Below are 15,127 nucleotides of genomic sequence, written 5' to 3'. Positions count from 1 at the left end.
AAAAAAAAAAAAAAGTTGCAGGAGAAAAAAAAAAATGCACATTTGATGACTCCAGTGAGCTGTATGGGCACAGCTGGGTACTACTTTATAGTATGTTCATTCTACTCACTGGGGTTTATGCCTAGGGTCAGATTTGGGTACATGTATAGGTGTGTGTCAGCTGTGCTAGCTATTGGATATATTTAAACTAATTAAGCTCATTGGCAGAACAAATGAATGGGAGGGGGGCGGAATGCATGGAGGGCAACCATGGATGCCAGGGACAATGGAGGAGGAAGATGGGACATAGCAGAGGGTGGGGGATGGGGAATCAGGGATGGCAAGACAAAGGGCAAGGTATGCAGGATGTAAGAATTGGAAAATTATTTGCTGAGAACATGTATGTTGATGTGCTTGATTGAACCAATGCAGTGTATTTTGGATGGAAAATTCATTTGTGTGTTGTGATGGTGTATAGTGAATTAATAAAAAAAAAATTTTAAAAAAAAGAAAAACAAAGAAGCAAAACATTTAAGGGACACAAAGATGGAAAATGTTCTGTTGATGGTAGTGTGAAAGGAGGTTATTTTTAAGGTGGTAGGAATAACATTTGATGCTGACAAGACTGATTCAAAAGAAAAGGTTATTTGACTGAGGCGTGTAGGAAGAATTGCTGGTATGACACCGTTAGGCAGATGAGAGAGGATGAGGCCATGCAAAAGTGGAGGAAGTGGTTCCAGGTGGGAGCATAAAGAGTCTGTCCAGTAACAGAAGGGGAGTGCAGATTCTACAGGTGGGTAGATGTGGTGGAGGGAGTCTGTGGATGTCCCCTCCCGATTGTTTCAATCTCCTCAGTATGCAGGAAGCAAAGTCATCAGCTAACAGTGGAATAGGCAGTAGGTATTGACTGTTTGTGGAGAGATGAGAAAGTATGAAAAGTAAGATATGAAATAGCTATTTAGAAGAACAGAAAAATGAAAGAAGTAGAGAAATGTAATTCTGATTTCCAGAAAGCATTAAAGGCCCACTTGAGGTTCATGGTCATGCATTAAGGTGAGACCAAAGAGTTGTGTGATTTGTTTTTAGGATGCCTGTGATGAGTAAAGGTAAAGAGTTCATTTTACCTACAGTGGTAGTTTTGCAGGAAAATATGACCTAAGGACATTGGAGGGACACTGGATTCCAAAGTCTACTCACAGCAGTGACCAAAAATAACTGAATATGGGATTTAAGTTCAGGGAAGATGGAGATGAGGACATAATGAGAGAGAGGGAGAGTGAAAGGTGGTGGGATCAATGGACTCAAGTCCCAGGAGAGCCAAAGGATTTGTACCAGAGGGTACTAGAGAGATGACTGAAATGGAGATCATGAAGGAGTGTTGCTAATGCAGATGACCTAAGGAAGAACAAGGGGAGTAAGCAGGGAGGTGGGAGAAGCAGAGTGAAGACAAAATGTTAAAAAGAAGAGTTCAAGGAATTGAGAGGCCAGGATGCTGCAAGGATATTGAAAAGACTGAGACTTAAAACAGAAGTAGGTGTAGAGAAAGTAACAATAGACTGTCAAGAAACAGAGGGAGAGGGCCTTTGAAATGCTAAACATAGGATTACCATATGGCCAAGCAATTTCACTCCTAGTACATCTAAAGAAATCTAACGAAGAACTTTGAACAGATTCTTTTACAGCATCATTCACTATATCGGAAACAACTCAAATATCCATCAACAGATGAGTGGATAAACAACAGAATATCATTTGGCCATAAGAAAGAAAATGTTCTGATTCTTGCTATAACATTAAAAGGAACCTTGAAGATATTAAGTCACAAGAAATAACCCAGACAACAGGACTAACATTGCATGATTCCACTTATGTGAAATATGTACAGTAGACAAATGATAGAGACTGAAAACAGATTAGAGGTTACCCCAGGAGGGGCAGAGGGGAGTCCTTGCTTAATGGTTATAGTTTCTGTTTAAGGTCATAAGAAAGTTTCAGAAATACATCGTATGATGGGACCAGCAGTTAGCGTAATGGCTATGTCGCTGGACTCCCATGTAGTTGACCATGGTTCATGGCCCCGACCCGATGGCTTAAAACTCACACCGGGTGTGTGTGCGTGCGTGCCCAAGATCCCGAGAAGAGAATGGAGGAGAAGGGATTGCAGCATGGTCATCCCCCCTGGGGGGTGATTTCTCGCTTTCTGTCTCTATGTCTCTCTCTGTCTGGCGAGAGCACGCGCCCTACAGCAAAAACCTCTCCAAAATTATATATATAAAGAAATACATCGTATGATGATCATACAACATTGTGAATATAAGTAATGCCATTGAATTGTATAATTAAAAATGGTTCAAGGCCAGCAGGTGGCATGGTGGCTAAGGCACTGGATTCCTATATGGCCAACTATGGTTCAAGTCCCAGACCTGGTGGCTTGCTGTCTCACTTTCCCTCTCTCTTGTTCTCTCTCTCTGTCTGTCCCTGCTGAGTGCATGTACCCTGTAGCAAATTTTAAAATAATAATAAATAAAATTCAATAAATAATTTTTAAATGGTTAAAGTGGCAAATATTATGTGATAGATACACAACAATGTTTAATGAATAATGTAACATACCTCAAATCATTGAACTGTACATTTTAAATTAGTAAATTATATGGCATGTGAATTACGTCTCAATAAAGTTGTCATTAAAAAAAAAGAAAGAAAATGAAGGACTGTCACAGTGGTCACAAAAGATGCAGCAGCAGTGACGGGCAGTGAGAGGTCTCATTGGTGACAGAGATGCAGAGCTTCAGGCTTGGAGTAGGGGGAAGTAAAATGGTCTGGCAGCCTCACTACTGAGAAAACCCAACACACAGACACCTCTGGCCCGAGACCACATCTGACTAACTAGATTGCAACCAGAAAGATTTGGTGAGAACCCCATAAAAGGCTGTTCTCATGACCAAGTTTATTCTAAAGCCACAGCTCAGAAAGTCAAAACAGAACAATTGTCCTTCTTGCACCTGCCCTACATCAGGCAGATTCTGTTTCCAGGCTTGTCCTTCACAGAGCAGGGAACAGGGCTGCGCCCATTCATCTGCAGATGCGTGAGAAATGTAGGAGCCCATTGCAGTCTCCAATCCGCAATCCAGCCCACACTTTCACAGCAACAGTAGGACACTAACACACTTAACCAGTGCCTCAGTTGCGGGCATTTCTATTGTTTTCAACTCTTTTCTCATTATGACTAATACTGCAAGAGAATTCTCATAACTCCATTTTTATGCATCCCTACAATTCTTTTAAATTGACTTGGTGGGTCAAAGTCTCTATGAAATTAAATTATCTTTTATATGCGTTGCCTTCCAGAAAAATTGCAGTTTGAGATATCAACTCATAAGAATTTGCAAAAACAGAGGGTATTTTTTAAATTTTTATAAATTTGAATAATAAAAGGTACTTAAGTGTTTTAAATTGCATTTTTATTAGTGAAAAGCTCATGCTATATGTTAAGCATTACTCTGTAGATTAGAAATACAGCAGCCATTGGGGACCAGCAGGTGGCATGGTGGTTAAGGCGCTGGACACTTCCACATAGCTGACCATGGTTCAAGTCCCAGACCTGGTGGTTTCCTTTCTCACTTTCCCTCTCTCTTTCTCTCTCTCTCTCTCTCTCTCTGTGTGTGTCTTTCTCTGGTCAAATTTAAAAAATGAATGAATAAATAAAATTTAAAATAAAAAGAAATACAGCAGCCATTTACATTTAATTAAGTTGCTTCTTTTGAAATTACTTGCTCGAATCCCCTGATCATTTTTTTTCCAGGCGTGTATCTTATCATTTTGTAAAAATGCCCTTTTTGGTCATATATATTGAAAATGTTTGTAATTTGACCTTTATGTTTGATGTTTTCAGATACCAGAGTTTTAACTTTTCATAATTAAATCTATCTTTTATAAGTTCTGCTTTTGAAATCATATTCCAAAGTACATTTTTCATTTCTACTTTTGTATAAATATTCATCTGAATGCTCATTTAGTGCTTCTATACTTGAATGGTGTCAGGAATCTCACTTGGGGAACCAGCAAGTGGCATGGTGGCTAAGGTACTGGATTCCCACATGGTAATCTGCAGTTCAAACTCCGAACATGGCAGCTTGAAAAATCACGTCAGGCAGATTTGCATGCATGCCCAAAACCCCAAGAGAATGGAGAAGGGATTGTGGCATGGCCATCCCCCAAAGTGGGTGATTTCTCACTTTCTCTCTCTTGCTCTCTCTACTTCTTTCTGGCAACCAAATGTGCTCTATGGCAAAAGAAAAAAAAATCTAATTTTAGTTTTTCCTTGATAATTACCAAACAGTTTCAATAATGAACACATCAAATGTCTATGGTTTCTCAACTAGAATAAGTTTTAAAATGATATTTCAAGCCTGCCGGGGACCAGCCTCGGCGTGGGTGGGTTATCTCGACGGAGGCGGCGAAGGTGAACAGAAGACAGAGGCCTCGATGCCTTTTTAGCAAGTCTTTTGCCGGACACCCCTCAAAGATCTCTCTCTGAGGAGTGACAACTGCTAGGAATCATGGTGCCTTTTGATTGAAAGTGTGATACATGCAAGTAAATGGGTGAGGGGCAGTAAAAGATTTACTCTAAGGAACAGGGTATACAAAGCATGGAAGCAATAATTATAAAACATGCTGTTTGTCTTGTCAGAGTAGGTAAAATTAATCACAGGTTTTAGGATGAGGAAGTCCGTTTGTCTGTTGTATCTTCTTTTTAGATCTTGATTACTGGGAAGGGTCTTTTGAAGAGGGAGCTTGCAGGATGTTTAATAGCTTCGGTCCCAGGCCAGGGTGATAACATTGCTGGTTGTAAAGACCTAGATAGAAATCTTGTCTTGTTAAGTAAAGACACAGTTAATATATGGACTATCTATACATTACAACAATAGAGAGTGAGTCTATGCTCTTATATGGGAAAGGAAGATGATCTTATAGCTCAGGAGACAACACAGGATGTTTTATTAGCAGTTTTTCATAGTCAACAGCACATAGATGAGAAACTCTTTGTAGCTGAAAGCTACCTATAAGAACTCCCAGCTAAGGTAGTTAATCTTTTTTGAGAACCCTCAGGTTTGTTCATCCTGTCAGTCACCAGTCCTTTCTTTAAAAAAAAAACATGGGTTTTTGTTTTATTTGCTGAGTTTGTCAATTAGTGAGTTCTTTTATTTTATCTCTGGGTGAATGTGCTGACTTTGCCTAGCATGAGCTAACTTTGGCCTGTAGCTTTAACAAGGGGTATGTACGTAAAACTAGCCTTAAACTAACTTAGTTTTTATATGCTACTGATGCTACTTCGGCTTATACTATTTTGACCTAACAGATGTTAATTTTGGCTTAGACAGACAAGTGGGGGAGTCTCAAACTTCCCACCCTCTTCTTAGGGAACCACATTCCTACAAAATCACTAATTGGTTTTATTGTAATGGTTGGGGGTAATATCTTACTCTTGCAAAGTACCGTAATAACAGTAAAACTTGCGGCAGAGAAATTAACTATAGGCCAGTAAAACGACACAAGGAGAGTTAGTAAACCACTGGCCTTGTCTTGCGGTTTCTTCCCAGCCCAGGCCATGGGAGACAGCCTCTTTACCAGTTTTTGTTGTCTGCATGGCCCTGTCACAAGCCCAGCTACTGTGGTGCAAATGGCAGAGTGTCACTATGAAAGGCCCGGGTTCCAGTCCTGGGCCAGCCTGAATGGAGCATGTGCAGAAGCATGCTCCTATAATCCTAATTGGGAAACAAGGACAGAGGTTCGCAATTGTGAGACTCTATCAAAACTACCTCCAACCTGGAAAATAAGGGATGAAGCATGACCACACCCCTTTTGGGGGTGCTTTTACCCTCTCCAATAAGTATTTGTTGGATTGTGAGCTACCACGCCCACTTTCTCCCTCTCACTCTTTCTCTTCATCTCTTTCTAGTGAGCACACACACACACCCTCTGAATATTAAAAAAAAAGAAAAAAATTTACCTCTCTCCTTCTCTCCCTTTCCTCTCTCTCTCATGAAAATAAAAATTAAAAATTAAAAACAAATTCTAACTTAGATTTAAATTTTCAGCTTTTAGGTAAACTCTTATTCAAAAGTTAAACATTGTCAAAGGATGGGGCCGGCAGGTGATGTGGTGTTAAATGCACTGGATTTCCACATGGTCACCTCCTGTTCAAGTCCCGGACCTGGTGGCTTACTTTCTAGCTTTCCCTTTCTCTGTCTCTGTCTCTCTCTCTCTGATGAAATTGAAAAAAAATAATAACAAATGGAATTAAATATTCTTTTTTAAAAGCTTGCCAAAGGAGCAATTTTCTTTTAATTTTCTTAACACAGTCTCACGGTTTCATATTTACCCTTTAGAAGAGAAGACATTTAACCCCAAATGAAATGAGCTCACTTGTGAAACAAGCAAATAACCACACCATAGATAAAATAAGGTTATGTTTTTCCAACAATAAAACACCAAAATCTTCAGCAGAGCAGTAAAAGAAAAAAAAGAAAGAAAACCACATCCTTTGCATCTCATTATATATTACTAATGTCAATACCTGAAACTAACTGATCTCCATATGTGGATAGCAGGCAGCATGAAAATGTCTTTACCTTTTTCTATCTCTACTACCATCCTTCTCCTTCTAATTCCTGGAGGTAAGACATGTTTACTGAAGAATGCTCTTTAGTTTTGCTCATGAGAAAGTAGAATTCTGTATTGTTTTATGTTTAATGTTAAGGGAAAAGGAAAAAATAATCATAGCTTGATTTCCAATCATTTTAATGTTATCATTTGGTTTTGCTATCTAAAATGTGTGTTGACTTTTTAAAGAAGAAAATATACCATCTGTGTTCACAGCAAAACAAAAAAGAAATGTGAAAGTGTTAACCGTATCTGGTGGCAGTCATGAATTCAGGCCAGATCTACACAGCAAAACTTTTAAGTGGAAAACTGTAAAGCCATTAAATTGGGAATGTATAGATTATTTATTAACTGGACCTCCCAGTCATACAAATACAACTAAATGGTCATATGTCTCAGGAAAATCTTAAAACTTTTCGTTTCAGAATTTGTAAACGTGTTTATTTCCAGTGGTAGGGGTGGCGAAGAAAAGCATTGCATCAGAGTAACATATTCCAATGAACTATATACCTACCTAGAACTTGCCACACTTACTAAATTTAAATGTAGCAGTATTCTAACTGCTTACTCTATATTAATTTACTTAACCTTCTTAGGTATCATTGTTATGAGTCCCGTTTTGCACATGAGGAAACTAAGGCACAGAGAGGTCAAGTGAATGTACGAAGGTCCATTAGCCAGGAAGCAGTAGGGCTAGGATTTGCACCCAGAGTTGATACTATTAGCCATTCTCAATAAACAGTTCAGTGATACCCTCAGAGCTGGGCTTCTGTTTTTCCTTTTTTCTTTTAATTGTCAGAGTGCATGTGTGCTCTCCAGAGAGAGGCAGAGAGAGAGGGAAAAAGTACCTTCCAACACAGCATGCTCATGCCACACTCCCTTCTCCTTTTCTCCATTCTGTTGGGATTTGGGGCATTTGCACAACATACCTGGTGTGTGGTTTTTTTTGTTGTTGTTTGTTTTTTGGGGGGTTTTTTTGGAGAGGTTTTTGCTATAGGGTGTGTGCACTCGCCAGACAGAGACAGAGAGAAAGCGAGAAATCACCTCCCAAGGGGGATGGCCACGCCGCAATCCCTTCTCCTCCATTCTCCTCTCAGGATCTTGGGCACGTACACACATGCACTCAGTGTGAGTTTTAAGCCACCAGGTCCGGGACTCGAACCACGGTTGACTACATGGGAGTACAGCAACATAGCCATTATGCTTACTGCTGGTCCCCCTGGCATGTTATTCAAGCCACCAGGGCCAAGATACAAATCACAGTTGGAATCCTACTTCCTCAACTACTAGACCATGAGCCCGGCCCAGAGCTAGGGTTCTTAACATGAGAGTCACAAGCTCATTCAAGGCCATGGTGGTAGCATAAAATCCGTCAGTCTAAAAAACTGTATGTAAATATTAATGTGCAAGTATGAACCTAGACATTATCAGATTCTCAGCTTTTGGATAAGCTATTATTTGAAAATGAAAAAACTATCAAAAAAAAGAGCATTTTTCTTTTTATCTTCTTAAAAATGAATATTGTCTCATGACTGTGTTCCAATAGACGGCACTGTATTTCAAAAGGTAAAGACCATTTTAGGAGCCAGTGCTTCCCAATGGAAAAAAAAAATAGTTTTTTCATGACGTGGAACTTGGTTACAACACTGCTTTCCCATTTATTACCTGTGTGAACATGGACAAATTATCTTGTCTAAACTTCACCTTCCTTATCTCTACATGGAAATAACACCATCCACCTTCCTCTGCAACAACTACTGGAGCCAGTGTCTGGCACAGATGAGTGCTGGGTAAATCATAGATGCTCTCATTGTTATTGTTATTCTTAGTATTGATTTTTGCTTTGATTTTACTGTAACTTACTAAATTGTCATTCCAAACGGAATGTTACCTTTACCATGGAATAGTGTAAGATTTTTAAGGCCAATAATGCAGTGTCCAACCTGAGACAGACAATCCAGCCTGTGGTAGGACATGGACTATGAATGGCAGGGAGTCCAGGAGAAGGGGATTCTTACCAACTCTATCTGACTTTATGATGATGGGACTTTACTCTGTTTCCTGAGCTTTAAGAAACTGCCTGACACTTCTTACATCCCAGAGATGGGATGGAGATAAATATTATGTTAAAGGTGCTCTGAATTCTTAAGGAAAAGATACACTGCTTACATTGTAGAAAAGCTAAAATGTACTTAATTTAAACAAATAAAATAATAATAGTAGGTCCAGTCGGAGCTTTACAATGATTTTTGCTGACAGTTAAGCTAGCTCTAAGACAAGTCTGGACCTCAAAAGCATTTAAACATGGGGAATCATTAAGCTCAATTTAATTTTACTCTGAAGGCTACCTGTTTCATTCACATAATACCCAACCTCACTGGCTTTCAAATGGCTCCTCACTTATACCATCTAAAGACACTTAGAATACTGTCCAGCGTCGTGATCGTTCATGGATGGACCTGTCCACAGCCTGATCTTTACTCTCCTACTGCCAAAGCTCTTTGATAGTCAACAGCAGTGTTTCATTCTTCTTTGTATTCATTTTTTAAATAGTTATAGAAAAATCAAATTAGAAAAAAAAGAATGATACGTAAATTGCTTAGGAAAGAGACCCTGTTGTGATTTCAGCCTGGAATCAAAAGGGCAAGATGTGTGCAGTTAATGGATTTGTCATTAATCTTTCCCTGTTAGGGACATTCATCAACATTTGATCTTTAGCTATAACATACATTTTACAGTCCCACTCCTTAGTTCATTTGCCTTGCCTCAGCTATTGCACATAAATAGTAACAAAACAGGAAAAAAGATAAAAATAAGAAAAACTTTTAAAACCCTACAATATAGTGATTATAAGATGGACTATTGTATTCAGTGCAGATCCAAATGGCTTGGGGAGCTGAACTAACCTGGAATTCATAAAACCAAGATGATGGTTTAATGTCTTCATAGACTGATTGCTCCAAAGGATGCTTTTTTCTTTTTCATATACTAAGATGCAAAGGTGCCGTTAGTTACACCGCATATATTTTACTAATGAGGAATTTTTTAATCTGTGATCGTCCGATTGTCTATCCCCTGAATCAGAAGGCAGAGACTTAGTCCCCATGTAAACTAAAGAGCAGAAATGTCGGTTTGGGAACCAGATTCAAGCTGTGGGTGTCCTGCCAAGAATGTGGTAGCCCCAACCCACCCCGCTCCACTGCAGCCCCCAGTTCCACTGCAGCCCTCCAGCCTTCGATCACTTCGTCCTCCTGCTCTCTGTCCACACCTTTATCAAATGACTCTCTTGTGAAATGTCTCTGCTGGTAATGCCTGGACAAAGAAGCAAAAATAGGGCAAATACCGCTTCCTAGTCTTGGGCACTGCCTATAAATCCCACAAGTACTCTGAGGACCATTGGCATCAGAATCACCTGAACTGCTTAAAAATGCAGGTTCCCTGGTTCTGAACCAGACTATCTGGGGTGGGACTAGGGAGACCACATTGTTAGCAAGCACCTTGCAGTGATTATTATGATGCTAGCATGTGAGAATCTTTGCTTAAAAAGAGAAGATTTCTGTGTTGTTCTCATGTTTACACGAATAATTAAGAAGAGAGACGGAGGGAAATCAAGACATGTGACAGCAATCTGATGTAATAGGAATGTTTCCTTGTAATAAAGTTTACTGAAAAACCGGGTATACTAAACTCATCACAAGAAAACACTGTTAGGTATGGAAGTGTGGAAGGGAACATAATTATAGATAAGAATGCTACAGAAGGAAATCTGTCTGATTTACTCTCACACAGAGCACATGTCTATAAACTTTCACTGAATCTATTTAGGATTGCCAGACTTTTTCACAGCAAGTATGACCAGATAACATAGAATTTCACTCTGCTTTACTCTTTCAGTTTTTCCAGAAAGAATTATAGGAGGAAATAAAGTTCCACCTTATACGAGACGCTACATGGCTCTGATCAAAGGGCTGCAAATGTGTGCAGGGGCTTTGATCAAAAAAAATTGGGTGTTGACAGCTGCTCACTGTGACCTGTAAGTAGTTCTCCACTTCTGTCATTCTCAAGGTTGACTGGAAGAGGTGAAAATGACTATCAAGTCTAAAGTCAGATTAGGTAGGGATGGAGAAGAAAATGGGCAAGCACATTCTACGTTATGCCCTATTATAATATTGACCTCTATTTAGAAAGGCCAGATCCTACAAAATAAGATTAAAATGCACGATCATTTTCTAATATTATTTTTGTGTTTTTTCCACTATGAATAACATAATTAAAATTTTTTTAAATGAGAAAAAATAGGACTCAGTCTCATCAACCTAACACAATCACTGTTAGTGTTTTGGTATATTTTGTTGCCGGTGTTTTTCCTAAGTATATTTTACAAACATGATCAAATTTAATTTCTCAATGATTACAGCTGCTTTGCTTACTATTACATCATTGCCACTATTCCATGTTATCTGTGTTATATTGACACATAGAAAGTTGCTGCTGTTTGGGCTAGCTCTATGACCTGGTGATTAAGGCAGCCAGATCCCACATGGCCAGCCCGTTTGAGTTCTGGACCCTAAAGCTTGAGAAGCACATCATGCCTGTGTCCCAAATCCTAATGGCATGCAGAAATAGAAGAAAAGGAATTGTGGTGTGACCATTACCCATGTGAAGTGCTTCCTTCCTCTCCCTCATTCTTTTTTTCTCTCTTTCTGTCTTTCTGTCTCTCTCTGGCAAAATTTCTGAAAAAATAAAGTATGAAGGAAAGTTATTGCTACTTGATTATTCAACTTTAGATCACTTCCTATGGTTCAAGCTAATGGTTTTCCTAGGCATTATCTGAAAGGCAGAATAATGTTTATCACATGAATTTGCTATGTTCTTAATGAGTAATAACTGTTGATAACCATCACCTGTTTTTTTTATTTGTTTTGTTTTAAGAATTACTTTATTTATTTAAATTTGACCAGAGAGGGACAGAGCAAGAGAGAAAGAGAGAGGGAAAGTGAGAAAGCAAGCTGCCAGGTCCGGGACTCTCACATGGCCACGATCAGCCACGTGAGAGTCCAGCACCCTTAAGCACCACGCCACCTGCTGGCCCCATAACCAATACCTGCTATCCCCCTGTTCACTTCAGCTTAAATTGCATAAACGAAAGAGGCTTAATCACTAGTTTGTCACAAAGAAGAGTCAATGAGATTAACCTTACATTGTTAAGTAAAATAATAATGTGTCAAATAAGAACTTCAGCACAATTTACTGTAAGTGAAAGTAGCTACTGGGACACTTGATTCATAGCACTGCTTGGTGCAGTCTGCCTAACTAATCAGGAACTGTTTTCCCCCCTTCTGGAATGGTTGTTAGGTACATGAACTAGACATGAGGCTAGCCCTAGATTTTTGTTTGCTTCCCTGTGTGTATGTATATTGGGATTTAAAATTTTACTATGTAACTAAGGTTCATTTATTCATCCTGACTTTTAGAAATTTGACTCTGGTCAACCTTGTTCATCTTCAAAGGCTTTAGCAAGCACACTATTCCCCCAGAAGCACAGGAAGGCAAACCCGCCTCTGCTTTAGTTCTTGGGTTTTAGTTTCTTCCATTAGGTGGCCTGGAAAGACATTAGGGGAGGGGCTTTATTCAACAGATCTAAAGTAAATGCAAAAATTGGCAACCACCAAAGGAAAGAGCCCAAATGCCCCTACCCCAGCAGTCCTAGGTACCACCCCCTACTTGAAGAAACCTCTTAGTCCAGGTCAACACCCAAGCAGACCTCTCCAGGCCTTTACGAAACAATGCTCTTACATGTGCCATTTACAATGCAATGCTCTTACATCTGGGACTTCCTTTCTGTTGTTCTTCCTTGAAAAGATACCATGAAGCTGAAGGAACTAGTCATAACATACATCCTGAGACTTTTAGCTAAAAGGCACTACAAGGACTGATAGGTGGTATGTTGATTGAGGCATTGGACTCCCACATGGCTGACCATGGTTTGAGTCCCAGACCAGGTGGCTTGCTTTCTCAATTCTTTCTTTCTCTCTCTCTCTCTCTCTGGTCAAATTAAAAATAATAATAATAATAATTAATAAAATTAAATAATTCTTTTTTTAAGAAAAAATGTACTACAAAGCTTTATGAGTTCCCTTGTTCTTGCTGTGTTTGGAAGCCATTTGAAAACACTGATTAGACGAGCAAATTAAGACTATAGTTTAGTTTCATCCATTCTCTTACATACATTTTCTTTCCAGGAAAAACAAAGCTCAAATTATTCTTGGAGCCCACTCTAAATCCGATAAAGAGAAGCTTGACCAAATATTTTCCATTAAAAAGGCAATTCCCTACCCATGCTTTGATCCACAGTCATTTGAAGGGGATCTTCAACTCCTTCAGGTAAGTATGTGCTGTTGATTTTATTTATTTATTTATACCTCCTTTGAAATTGTGAAAGGTCAGTGTAACCTGAAACTAGTTTCAATACACTTGGTCTGGAGTATGGAGGTGGGAGCGTAGCTGGGACCCAACAGTATGGCCACAAATGTCTCCCCTCCCCCCCCTTGGAATTCAGCTTAATTCAACAGTTGTTCACAAAAATCCTATTGTGGAAAGTCTGGGCAATCTAAAGCGAAGTCTACAAATCAAAGACTACTGAGAACTTACTTTTAGTCAAAGAAATTTGGGTTTGTTGACACAAGCTCAGCAAGGGAGCCTGTCTACTCAGTAACCATGTGGTGGCTCAGTAAAAGAGAGTTAGATGGGGCTTATCAGAGGGGTTGACTTGTGTTAGGCAATTTGGAGGAGGTTCAAGGAAGTAGGAGTTTGTTCTGAAATGGGTGTTGTCAGCAAGTTGGTAATCTCATAATTAGGCATCCCAATAAATCTTATCCAGGAGACAGAAAAAAAAAGGAAAGAATAGAAAGCTATGATTAGTAAGGAAGCAAGACTCATTCATTTTCATCAATAGAGGGGTATTTGGTCATTTTTGTGGTGTGTACAGTGACACTGTTTTTGCCTATAAGCAGTAAGTCGAGACTCAAACATGAGTGCAGTGTGGCCCTGTTTTTGCTCACTCCATCAGGGTTCCCATGTTTGATGCTGATCATCATGAGAGTGCTTATGAGTGGTTGGAAAAATCCAGGCTCAGCTGAGTGTTTAGTTGTTAGTGCCAGTCTGCTTTTCTCTTCATCGGACAATTAATAGCAATAATCAGGACTTGCCCTAAAGGACTCACAGTCTAAAGGAAGAGATAGATCAATTACTAGCTCTGATCTGCCCGTGTTTGCTCATAAGTGACAGTGATAACTAGAAGAGGGCTGGACTATGGGAGAAGTGTCAGGGAAGCTTCCAAGAAAAGGTACAAAATCAGCCAGAAACAAGAAAAGGAAGAACTTGCAGGCAGAAAGAACAGTATTTGTGAACTGGATCTTTCTGGATAATGCATTTGGAGAAAGGGAGCAATGTTACGGTTCAGATAATGGTTTATCACCCCAAAGGTGCATTTATTAGGACGTGCTTGCATTGTATAGGTGTTAAGTGAAAATTTAATCCCTTCATGGTATCCCAGGGTAAGGCCTTTGAGTGTGATAAAGGCATTAGGGTTGGACCCTCAAGATTGAGTTCTACTGTGTTTATATACACAATTTCCTTATGGACAGGAAATTAGACAGGCAGAGGCCACATGGATACAGACCAGAACTAGGAGAAACTTATGAATAGTCTATCTGCTCAACATCATGCCCCCCGCCGTGCTGTAACCTCACCAGAAATTGGCCCATGGCCCTTGAGCCTCAAACCATGAGCTGAATAAACCTCTAATTTTTTTTTTTTTTTTTCAGAGAGGTTTTTGCCATAGGGTGTGTGTGCTCACCAGAAAGACAGAGACAGAAAGCGAGAAATCCCCCCCTGGGGGGGATGGCCATGCTGCAATCCATTCTCCTCCATTCTCCTCTAGGGATCTTTTTTTTTTTTTTATAATTTTTTTTTTATTATAATTTTTTTTCCATCACAACACACAAATGAATTTTCCATCCAAAATACACTGTGCATTGGCTCAATCAAGCACATCAACATACATGTTTCAGCAAATAATTTCCCAATTCTTATGTCCTGCATACCTTGCCTTTTGTTTTGCCATCCTAGATTCCCCATCCCCCTCCCTCTGCTATGACCCATCCTCCTCCCACATTGTCCCTGGCATCCACGGTTGCCCTCCATGCCTCCCCCCTCCCCATTCAAATGATCTGCCAGTGAACTTAATTAGTCTAAATATATCCAATAGTTATCACAGCTGACACATACCTATACATGAACTCAAGTCTGACTTTAGGCATAAACCCCAGTGAGTAGAAAGAGCATACTATAAAGTAGAACCCAGCTGGGCCCATACAGCTCACTGCAGTCATCAAATATGCATTTTTTTTTTTAAAATGGTACGAATAGTTTTACCGTTTTTTTGTTTTTTTTTTTCTCCTGCAACTTTTCTTTTTTTTTT

General features: G+C 39.5%; 1 protein-coding gene across 1 annotated transcript in view; it reads left to right on the top strand.

Moving 5' to 3' along the window:
• The first annotated feature begins 6,572 nt into the window (after positions 1-6,572).
• LOC102468159 (granzyme A) overlaps positions 6,573-15,127 on the top strand; it is a 14,570-nt gene continuing 6,015 nt past the window's right edge. Inside the window, exons 1-3 of the mRNA XM_027772065.1 lie at positions 6,573-6,659; positions 10,540-10,678; positions 12,888-13,029. Coding sequence (XP_027627866.1) covers positions 6,581-6,659; positions 10,540-10,678; positions 12,888-13,029 — 360 coding nt within the window. The 5' untranslated portion in view covers positions 6,573-6,580. The remainder of the gene's footprint in view (positions 6,660-10,539; positions 10,679-12,887; positions 13,030-15,127) is intronic.

The sequence above is a fragment of the Tupaia chinensis genome, unplaced genomic scaffold (genome assembly GCF_000334495.1).
Source record: "Tupaia chinensis unplaced genomic scaffold, TupChi_1.0 Scaffold000251_1, whole genome shotgun sequence".
Taxonomy (NCBI): Eukaryota; Metazoa; Chordata; class Mammalia; order Scandentia; family Tupaiidae; genus Tupaia; species Tupaia belangeri.
This window is presented reverse-complemented; position numbering and strand designations above follow the sequence as displayed.